The 11,910-nt window shown below is 36.3% G+C and overlaps 1 protein-coding gene across 1 annotated transcript; it reads right to left on the reverse strand.

Moving 5' to 3' along the window:
• Positions 1-3,794: 3,794 nt before the first annotated feature.
• On the reverse strand, positions 3,795-10,095 carry LOC136851346 (troponin C, isotype gamma-like). The gene is made up of 6 exons (XM_067125395.1): positions 9,956-10,095; positions 7,293-7,320; positions 6,080-6,223; positions 5,411-5,530; positions 4,770-4,901; positions 3,795-3,948 (listed from the first exon to the last, which is right to left on the reverse strand). Exons 1-6 carry the CDS (start codon positions 9,956-9,958, stop codon positions 3,923-3,925), a joined length of 453 nt encoding a protein of 150 aa, XP_066981496.1. The 5' UTR covers positions 9,959-10,095; the 3' UTR covers positions 3,795-3,922.
• Between the last annotated feature and the right edge of the window lie 1,815 nt (positions 10,096-11,910).

Here is an 11,910-nt window from a genome sequence, read left to right on the forward strand (position 1 = left end):
GAAGCACCTTCATTTCATCGGGGAAAATATTCTCAATTTGAGATTGTTTACATACTCTGAATTGGTCCTCTCTCTCTCTCTCTCTCTCTCTCTCTCTCTCTCTCTCTCTCTCTCTCTCATGCTAGTCACAAAAATATTGCATTTCACTTACATTCATATCGTTTCTTGGCGCTATCCTTGTCCTGTTGTTTGCTCGTCAATTCCAATGTTCTTCAGGGATCAATATCCCTAAATTAGAAGGAAAACTAAAATTTTCGGTCTGTCAGGAAAGGTCATTCAACGCAGGGGCTGTCACAAGCAATTAGAATCAGTTACACCACTGTGAGAGTGTGCTTAGGATATCCTTTGAATTCATTAACAAATATGAAAAAGAAAAAGAAGAAGAAGAGTAGTATATGAGATGTAATATTTTCTTGAATCGTGACGAAGCGTATTCAAAAAGATAACACAGGATTCTATTGAATATAATATCGTCTTGAGTTTGCTTTCATCGCTTCTAGAAAATAAAAACTCTAAATAGCCATATTTACCTGCTCAGTAGCAAAGCAAACCTAATTAGTCTGGGTTAACTAAGTTTACTCACACACTGAAAAATGAGTGAAGAATATTTTTGCAGTTCGTCACATCAAATATGACAAGCCGCGCACCTATTAGCTTACCTCTCTATCAATTATACTAAAGTACATTTAACATTTTTCCTGGAATACATTACAAAATATCAGTAGCCGCCGTATACTTATTAAATAGAATCACCATATTCGTGCCTTTCAGATGAAATGAATGAATTAAGGCTAATTAAGCGATTGAAGTGTAAGTGACAATGACAAATGTCCTTCTTCTCCTAAAGCAACAACGACTTATATAGAAATTATATAGTTATGGACTACAGGAAAGAGTGTTTAGTGAATCTGGTGAAATGACAGATGATTCATTCTTGTACGGGGGTGGGGGGCGCACCGCATTTTCCCGAGATGTCACCGAGTACCAGGACCTTTCCCTAAAAAAAAAAAAAAAAAAAAAAAACGGGACGCCATATGTTAATCTCTTTATGTTTCCCACACCCAAATGGTCTAAGAGGCAATAATTTGACCTAAATCTAATCCAACCTATCGTAACCTAACCTAACCTAGGGGCATGGCAAAAAAACCGTGGCTGGCGCAATACTAGCATACATCTTAGGAATTTGCGTACGGGGGACAGTTTTAATGGAAAGCTGATTGCGAACGGGAGAAAGTAAGAGAAAGCGTGATTAACCGTAGTAGTGAGAGAAAACGCACCTGGAAGTGATTAAGCCATGAGATATTGACGTTGTTTTGGCATTTACTGCGTACGTTCCGTCTGCAATGGTGAAAAATCTCGGTACTTTCAAATGTCTGCCTGCTTTGCGAGTTGTGAAAGAAACAATATAATTACCTATTTTGTGGTAACCTCAACTATGAGTAGCAATTTTACGCATGAGTTATTCATTAATTTGCATACAATAATTTTCACATGCGTTCTGTCATACCTTATGGGCACATTTATCAGAGACTCAAAAACTCAAGTCAAAGACACAGGAACCAGTTCACTCGCAATTTCTTAGAAGAAACTTAGCTGGAATATGCTCGTATTCAGATTCCTCGTCAGTAGGAATCGTCCTTCTTTCTGATGAAATAACAGACGGAGTTCTTATAAGCACAATAGGAAGGCAAAGGTTTCGACAATCTACTCCTTATCTAGCAAATCTTGTTGAAACATAGCTTTAAGATGTCAATAATGACCACCGAATTTTTGCTGAACAAATGCTATTATCAAACATACACACACTTCGACACACATTTTATATATATATATATATATATATATATATATATATATATATATATATATATATATATATATATATATATATATATATGTATATATATAAATAAGTAAATTCATTTAAAAATATGAAAGGCAAAGCCAGTGACATCTTTAACTTCTCTACGAATGTATTGACTAATGCTTCTTGAAAACAAGATAATTGCATTCTAGGGATCCACAAATTTCATTGGCATGGTATTGTTCGATACTGAAACAGTGTCCTAAGCATCTCCCCATTTTAAACTTAAAAGCCACAGAAACCTTATTCTCACAAGAACATACTGTAGGTTGCTTCAGTGCACGAGAGAGGGACCGCTGTAGCGACCGAAAGTTCAGTTTTCCTGGTTTTGGAAAAACAGGGAAGCGTGGTGGCTAGGGTAATTTGTCCTTTAGGTTTATCGAGATGGTTAGTAGATTTTATATTTTTTGTTTATTTCAATATGATTATTATTTTATCAGAAAAAAAAAACGCTCGCTCCTTACGTAAAGGATGGTTATAAATTTCTATTTCATTCTTGGACGACAAATTCTTATAACTTTCTCTTTCATTTTTGGACTTGAAAATTCTTACGATTTTCTTTTTCATTTTCGGACGAAAAATTCTTATAATTTTCTTTTCCATTCTAGAGTGAAAAAGTCTTATAATTTTCTTTTTCATTCTTGGACGAATGGTAGCCGTAGAGAGAGAGAGAGAGAGAGAGAGAGAGAGAGAGAGAGAGAGAGAGAATCTACTCAACTTTTTCTATCTTGAATAAGGATCCTCGGATAGTTTTAATTACGTCATAGATCTCCTTATCTCTTCGCCGCCATTTTTTAGTGAAAGTTTTTCTTCTGTCAGACAACGGAGGTGTCTTAGACTTTTTTCAAAAACTTTGTCAACAAAAAAGCCCATTATCGTGATAAAGGGCCTCGGCTCACCATACACATGGAATCTCATTTATTCTGAAATGTTAAATTCTCCTCTGGGATGGATGCTTAGCCTCTTATATTTTGGATCTTTGTCGCAGCCTAAAAATGTACAACAATCTTTGCTTGATACAAGTTATTGTGAATAGGATGATGTTTGTAAGAAAGAGAGAGAGAGAGAGAGAGAGAGAGAGAGAGAGAGAGAGAGAGAGAGAGAGAGAGAGAGAGAGAGAGAGAGTTTTAAGAAAAACCATATTTTAATCACAATAAAGTTTCAGTACTCTTATTCAACAGCAGAATTTGAATCACTTAGAAACGTATTAACTGTTCAAGATGAAGTTTTCATCGCACGGTTCACTAAAAGTTTCATAACGAATAAAATCACTCTTCGTTCTGGTGCTAATTTGAAGTAACTCAGCCATTGTGGTGTTTTCATTTAAGAAAAATCATGTTCATCTTCGATTTAGCTTTTAATGTCGGTTACTTCAAGCAACGATTTGTAGCAAGATGATAAAAGATGCCAGAGAACATGATCATGTGACACCAACTCGAGTATCCTTTTTGAAAGATTCCACTGGCTAAGAAAACAACACCAGCGTCGTTGTTAAACCTTTATGAGTGAAAGATAACCAGAAGACACTTCGGGCTTATATCTTATCAATGCTTTACCACAGTTTTACTGTCGTACGTCAACCTGGAGTCAATATATCATGGTTTCTGGGGCAAAGTTGGAAACTCGTTCTCCAATGTCATGTTTTTTTTCTTCATTTGCATGGTTAACAAAAAAATTAGGCACTCTTAGGAGATCAGTTAAATTGTGAATACAAACACTGACTGATATTCACAGGCAGTCTACTCTTAGAACATTTTTTTTTCTTCAGAATACCAGACGAAGATCATATAAAAAATGAATGTTCCATCACAAAATTCCTTTTTATGAATTTTCAGCAACGCTTCACTATCGAGGAAGAAAGATTCTCACCTTTCCCAATAGAAATAATAAAGTTCTTAGCTGTCAACTCAAAGCGGAAATGCACAAGAAGTTGTTTTGAAATACGAGATCTATATTTTTCTTAAACATTAATCCTTATCTCAGGTGAATGATCAGACGGGGCGATCGAGGAAGTGGATGAATATGATTGATAGACGTCAGAAGGTGATGAGGCATCGCTCAGCCGCTCATCATCTCCATGAATTCTGCAGAAGAAAAAAGATGGGAATAAATCTAATGATTCGTCCAGCATTTTGCTCAAGAAGGAAATGGTCAGTTTTCATAGATATGAATAGAGTCACTGGATAAATATTATTTCAGATTAAAATGCTTTCCTATGTACTGACCGCGGGCATGCATATACTTAGGTCCAAGGGCTTGAACAAAATTTTGACTCCAAGAAGTGAGGGAAGTTTCCTATGAATCTTCATTTATTTTTTCACAGATGAATGAAAAAAAATGCATGTTTCGGTCTGAAGAATGGAATGAACTAGAAATATCTCGACTTACACACTGTTGACTAGTGTAGAACTAGTATATTCCCTCACACACATCACAAGAATTTGATACTCATTGGAAATATATTCCAACACACAAACTTATCTTTTTTTAGAAGTATTCTTCCTTCTCAAACACATTTATAGCTTTTGGAAGTATATTCTCCCTATTCCCCGCCCCCATCACACACATATACCTACAAGAAGTACATCTCATCAAGCACACAAGGAAATATATATATATATATATATATATATATTATTTCCTGTGTGTGTTGATGAGATGATATATATATATATTTCCTTGTGTGTTGATGAGATGATATATATATATATATATATATATATATATATATATATATATATATATATATATGTGTGTGTGTGTGTGTGTATTATAAAAGTATATATATATATATATATATATATATATATATATATATATATATATATATATATGTGTGTGTGTGTGTGTGTGTGTATGTATATATATAAACAAGGGCGCAAGCATACCAAGGCAATCGACTTACCATCAAAGTCTAGAGTACCAGAACCGTCCTCGTCGACTTCCTCAATGATGCCGTCGAGATCCTCTGGGGTGAGTTTGTTGTCTATCTCGGACAGAATCTCCCTCAAGACCTCGGTGGTGATGAAGCCGTTGCCTGAAGGGGATCAGAGAAGAGAAGAATGAGGATTTAGTATGAATGAACAGTGTTAGAGATGCGTAGGATGAGTCAAGTGAGAATTCAACCAATTTGTAAGTACAATTTCCTTAATGAATTGTCTGACTAATTACTCTGTTTGTAAAAGCATCTACGTCTGATAATGTCTAATAAAATGCATGGACTGACACAGAGAGAGAGAGAGAGAGAGAGAGAGAGAGAGAGAGAGAGAGAGAGAGAGACAAAGTATTGTCTTTATTTTTATAAGGATCCTTTTTCTGATACTGTCAAATAAAATGCAAGAAAAACGGAAAACAGAGAGAGAGAGAGAGAGAGAGAGAGAGAGAGAGAGAGAGAGAGAGAGAGAGAGAGAGAGAGAGAGATTACCTTTATTTTTACAAGGATCCTTATTCTGATACTGTCTAATAAAATTCAAGGAAAAACAGAGAGAGAGAGAGAGAGAGAGAGAGAGAGAGAGAGAGAGAGAGAGAGAGAGAGAGAGTGCTCACCTTCCTTATCGTAAATACGGAAAGCTTCCTTAAGTTCGGCCTTCAGAGCTTCCTCGTCCTCCTCAATCAGGAACTTGGCAGAAAGCTCAATGAACTCCTCGAACTCAATCTGGCCAGAGCCTGTAGGTCACGGGGAGAAAGGGAAGGGGCTTTAATTAGCTGTTACAACTTAAAGCACTTTTAATGAGGTTTTGAATCAACAAGCGAAGGTCCTGAGGTATTGGATGCTCTAGCATTTAGTCTTTTTAGTGTCAGAGTGAAGATAAGTTTCCTTTGATAAAAAAAAAAGTATACAGAGATTTTGAACGGCATAAATTTATCCTTCAGAATAAAGAATGTTAAGGATAATGTCAAAATGATTATAATTTCTGATATTACTGCTGTTGTGCTGTCGTTTTCTTCAGTGGTAAAGGAGTTGGGTAAAGTTTTCAGATACTGGGGACATAAATTGGTTACTGTTCTCTAAGAATCAACTAAAGAACTCATTTTCATTGAACAAATGGCATGAAAAACTGTTGTTGCTCGCCCAGAACAGTAATCAACTCAATCCTTTAGACAACGTCACAATACATATATTTGTCTTGATTCTCTATAGCTGAGAAACAACACAATACTTGTAACAGCATCCTACTACAAAGAAAAGGAAGAAGAGTTGTTGGAGGTCCTCACCGTCTTCATCAGTTTCAGCAATAACTTCAGCCAAGTTCTTCTCAGAGATCTTGACGCCCATCATCCTCAAGATGGTGCCGACGGTGTCAGCAGTGATGAAGCCCTGCTTCTCTGTGTCGAAGGAGTCAAAGGCCTTCCTGAGGGCTGCAGAAGAAGAAGAAGAGAAAAAAAACAGGATTAGAGAGGAAGAACTGTTGACTTATGACCTCGTTGAATTGTCTAATGCTAGAGCTAGGTTGATGCTAATGTGATGATATTGCTCTGCAGTGTGTTTCTTAGCAAAATTAAAAAAAAGTACTAAAGAAATAAAACAATATTCTTTGAAACGACAAGAAACACATGTTTCACCAGTTAAAAAGTGAGGCTATATTTAATGAGATACAAACTGTTATCTTGTATATATATATATATATATATATATATATATATATATATATATATATATATTATATATATATATATATATATATATATATATATATATATATATACTATTATATATATATATATATATATATATATATATATATATATATATATATATATATATATATGTGTGTGTGTGTGTGTGTGTGTGTGTGCATGGGTGTGTGTATGTTTGTATTTTAAGGACACGATATAAAATTCCAAGATAAAAATTTATATCTCAATGCAATTAGTTTGTGGGTTCAGAAGGGAATAAGACTGACGTTCCAAATCTTGTTGGGGGAAGGAAATGGGTGATAAATTAAGAAAAAAATAAATAGAAGGTAAACCAGCGGGGGGACGAAATAAAATTAAGATAGAAAGAAAAGGTAGTTAAGTAAGTGCTTTGCTTGGATACCTCTACAGTCTAAGGGCTGGAAAAGTACTTCTGGTTCGTTAGAGATCTTGAGAAAGTTACCACGAAGGGGAAATTCTCTCAAATGGATATAGCAGCTTTTGTTTACGGAAAAGGAAACATAAATGAATGCAGGATAAACATACCTGAGAGGAACCTACTATCATAAAACTTGATGAAAAAATAAACTAAGGTATTCGGTTGATTTGGGATCTAATGGAAGTCACAGCGAAAAGAAACTACCGTTTTCTCAATCGAAAGAAAATGGAAGATGAAGAAAGGGCTGGAATATATCTAAAACGATAAATCTTGATGATGAAGAGGTCACTTGGTTGATTGGGGGGGGGGGTGAATTTCCAAAGGGCAACTTTCTTTCTTTGCAGATATACGTACCATCAATCTGATCTGGCTCTAGAGAATCCTGTAATAAGCAAAAGATGATTTCGTTAAGGCTAACAGAATAAGCAAGAGAATCTTTCAGATCTCTGTGTGCGTCCTCTTTGTTAAGCGACTTAAGCAAACATAAACAGCAAATAATGAAAAGCAAAGAGAAACATAAATAAGTAAATGAAATAAGTTTCAAGACTCAGTTAGATTTGTTCATTGCAGATAATCATCAAAATTAAAACTGAAAGAAACACAGAACAGGACTAACAACTGATAAACAAATGATAAAACAAGTTACATGAAGCTAAACACCATAAAATAATGATAAATGCATATCAATTTCAAGTCTCAGTTCGATTTGCACACAAATAATGATTATGAAAAAAAAAAAAAAAAATCAGACAACAGAAGAGAACTAAGAAAAAAAAATGTAAAGGCTAAAACAATGAGATGAAGCATATGTGGCTGACTCTGCTTACTCTGTTTTTGCAGTTGATTCCTAAGTAAAAAGAAGCGTTTGGTAGCTAAGTTCGCAAAACAATGCAGAAATAAAACAAAAAGTAGAATGAGTGAATGAAGCAGGTGACTGTCGTGAACTGGGTAGATGTTAGGTACTTTTCGAGCACGATAATTAGGTGCTTGCTTTTGTTAGACACGCTTCCTTAATGACCATTTTCCTCATTTATTACCTAAACAAAATGTTAGAAAGTGTGTGTGTGTGTGTGTGAGAGAGAGAGAGAATATCACTGGAGCAAGTTAGGAAATATTATATGTATGAGTATGTGTGTGTGAGAGAGAGAGAGAGAGAGAGAGAGAGAGAGAGAGAGAGAGAGAGAGATAATATCAATGAAGTGTTAGGAAATATATGTATATGTATGTATGGTGTGCTTAAGTGTATGTGTATATGTGTGTGTGAGAGAGAGAGAGAGAGAGAGAGAGAGAGAGAGAGAGAGAGAGAGAGAGAGAGAGAGAGAGAGAGAGTTTTCTATAAAAAACTGGCGAGTTATTACTGTCACTTTTTTTCCCTAGAGAGAGAGAGAGAGAGAGAGAGAGAGAGTTTTCTATAAAAAACTGGCGAGTTATTACTGTCACTTTTTTTCCCTAGGGTCCCTCTCTGCCCAGTGCGTTCTGCGATACCCACATGCTCAAGCCGTCATGTACATGATAACGCAAACACGTTCTGAGAGTTTTCCGTTTTATTATTCGGCGTACTTCATATTAACTGTCAAATCCACGCTGTCATAGCACTCAAAAAAAAAAAACAAAGTCTTTCATTTCTTCTTGAACGACTTGATAATTTCATTCCTCCTGATATCAATAGGAGCTTATTGTTTAGTCTTGGAGCGGCGAATTTAATGTTCAAAGGCTCTAAAAAACGTGCATTCGAATTGTATCTTGAGTCCGTCAGGTAACTATTCTTTTGTTAACTCCATCCGTTCGCTGTATCATACGCTGCAAGTCAGTCAAATATTTTGGACACCTAGTCTTGATAGTCTGGTGAGTCTTAAACATTATTCTAGCCTTGGTAGGGGGCTAGTACATACATGACGAGAGAGAGAGAGAGAGAGAGAGAGAGAGAGAGAGAGAGAGAGAGGAGAGCTGTCACTAAAGGAGTGGAAAACATTTTCTAAATGGTTAAGGAAACCGCGGACTGAAGCTTTCTCACATACCGCAGGTTATTTTCGGTAACGTCTCTCTCCACTTCTGACCTTTTATTTTTTTTTCATTCTGGCTTTTTCTGAGGCGCTTGTGGGTTTCAAGTCTAAATCCGTCAGAGTGGAATTAACTTATAATTATGGTGTTTACCAATGTACTTTTGCAAAAACCTCGTTTCTAGTTCAAGATTTTAGAGGTGGAGTTTAGATTTCAGAGACACCGCTATAAAAGAGAAACCGAAGCCGAGACCGATGGCATTCGGATACTGTCGCCATGCCTTCAGTTCTTGATGATTAAATAAAACGCCAATTCGATTAGGTTACGCAGGCCTTACGTTAGCACTGGGATTCGGGGTATTTGAAGAGCCGTTAGCGCCGCTACTTGTCAGTGCTTTCCAAACTGAAGAGACACGTCTGTCGAAACTGCTCGAAGATTACACTTTTGTTTATAGAATTTGTATTTCTTCATATTAACTTCAGTTCGATATTGAGTTTCCGAAGTAATAAGATGTTCTTTAAGATGTAACAGATTCATACTTGCAGCATATTGTCTAAACAGCATTTTCGACACATACGAGGCGAACCTATGAAGGCTTGTCATGAAACTTATCATTTGCATCACGTGTATAGTACAAGGTATAGTGGTGATTGTAATGATTATTACAAGGCTCTTCATTGATATTCCACTGCCTCGTAAGAATTCGAATTTTGAAAACCACTGGGCAAAATTACCATGGGAAAACCAATGGGCAAATTTGCAATGGGCAAACATTGCTTGAAAATAAGTATTCGCCACCACTTACACGTGCAGCTGAAATTCGGCGTTGGTTTTCTGAGGCTGAACTAGACGATAAGCCTAAAATTTAATTAATCCCGAATCCTTTGAGCTGGCGGTATCCACTTTCAAAGCTTTGCTTACAAATGACAAAGCGATCTGATTGACTGCTCACCGTTTGTAATGATTATCCCTTAGTCAAACAATGCCTCCTCCTTCAAAGAATGCGATTAGCTTACCATGTTCTTTCAAGTTCGTTGGTGTGTAGCACCCGCCGAAAGAGAAATGGCTGACTGAAGCTACCACTGAGGGCCAGTGAGAGGAAGATTACAAAGGCCCCGCTTATATTACCTCCGTTTACAGTCGTTACAAACCGTTGCGTACCTGTAACCCACGAACGAACGCCATTTCCCACCCCTACCGTCCCAAACCCCCAAGAATCTCTCCAGGAGGACCTCGCCCTCCTCGCCTGTCAATTTTCAACGGCCGACGTTTTCAAAACGCGGCAGGAGACTGGTCGGGCCGTTTGAACGGACCAATGGCCGCTGCTGACGCGAGTCAAGTCGCTGAGGTGGGCGGGAAAACATACAGGGGAAGCACACTTTCTTCCCCTACGAGGTATATATTTGCAGTTTTTGCTTCCCACTCCCTCTTTCCTACCCGGTTAATGGCTATTTTTCTTGTGACCAGATTTACACTCGATTCTTGGCACGCATCTCGTGCAATCGTTTACCCTTTCAATGGTCATGGTCTCCTAATTAAAATCCCGATCAAAGCGATAAACAGAAGAGAATTCATTTCCTCTAAAGACAGCAAGCAATTAAGCTACACCACATCTCTTGCCCCAGGAAAGAAAACAAGGAGCAAAAAGTGTTGGTCTCCCGCGCCGCGATTTGTGGTACTTGATGCTTGAGTGAATTTCTGAATAGCGAGATAAAGAGTATTACTCTATTATGAGGTTATGAGTCACTAATGAAAAAAGTGTGAGTAAATGCAGAAGGTCTCCACCATCCACCCTAATTTCACTTGATGATTTACTCGTTCTTCAAGAGAAATATCAGGAAACATTATATTCATTTAGATATTTGTTATCTGTACATGACCAGCTCAAAGACAACATTTCTTCCCAGGCACCAAGTAGAAAAAATAAGGCACATTATGTTTAATAAAGGTGATATAAGTATGCTTAAGCCCTATGTTAAATTTTTGACAAGCATCGGTGACATGGAGACGCTAGATATGCAACATTTACAAGTCAATTATAAACTTTTAGTCCTTTATATTATTGTTTTGATGTCTGGCCTTCACGTTATTGCTATTATTCTCATATACATTCTTCAAGTATGTTATAAAAGTTCAGATCCCATGAATATGAAACTTAGAATATCACAAAAACGTTGCAATATTACTGTATTCAAAACGGAGTTTCAATCGTCTTTATTTTATGGGAATTTCAGGATTATATTTTTGTCTTGTTTCTCTTTTCAGGTGGATTATAGGACTGTGCTTTCGTAGTGTTTCTCATTCAATTCAGAGATCAGAAAAAAATATTTTAAATATAATTATTATTATTTCAAATCCATCTTCACTGAAGAAAAACAAAAGAATTGCGCTTAGAGGAAGACAAATCTCGCTTACACTAGAGTACATTCCTTTTAATTTTAATCCACTAGACTGCTATAAATATTCAAAATGAGTCATTTCAGTTTTTGTATCTTTAACGAAGTCACTGTAGTTCTTCACTATTTTCTTTTACCTCTTCGAGGACGGAACAAGCAAAGGCCACCAGATAATAATAATAATAATAATAATAATAATAATAATAATAATAATAATAATAATAATAATAATAATAATCGTATACCCAAGACATAGCAGGCAACAATATAATGTTCTTTTTCCTTGGGAATTAAATCCATAAGCGACTGACATCAAAAAGAGATAAGAGTTAAGCAACATCTCTCAAAATGAACCCTAAATTGATTGACTTTGTCGAAACATTAATTCTTTCTTCATGATTCACCTCTCTCTGTTTCCAGCCCAGCCTCGTAGGAGAGAATGAAAAAGATAAGGAAAGTCGGTGGGTGGAAAATGTATTTGTATACTTCCATGAATGATTTCTTTCCCATATGTTGAGGACTGAAGGAACATGAAAGGGAAAAATTTGTTGTATTAGGAAACAACTCCGACTAGT

The sequence above is a fragment of the Macrobrachium rosenbergii genome, chromosome 23 (assembly GCF_040412425.1).
Source record: "Macrobrachium rosenbergii isolate ZJJX-2024 chromosome 23, ASM4041242v1, whole genome shotgun sequence".
Lineage (NCBI taxonomy): Eukaryota > Metazoa > Arthropoda > Malacostraca > Decapoda > Palaemonidae > Macrobrachium > Macrobrachium rosenbergii.

What these genes read in the sequence shown, in the direction of transcription:
- LOC136851346 (XM_067125395.1), bottom strand. An exon ending in AGAGCCAGATCAGATTGATG is followed by an intron (nt 6,224 to 7,292) that starts GTACGTATATCT and finishes CTTCTTCTGCAG; the next exon opens with CCCTCAGGAAGGCCTTTGAC. An exon ending in CCGTATTTACGATAAGGAAG is followed by an intron (nt 4,902 to 5,410) that starts GTGAGCACTCTC and finishes GATCCCCTTCAG; the next exon opens with GCAACGGCTTCATCACCACC.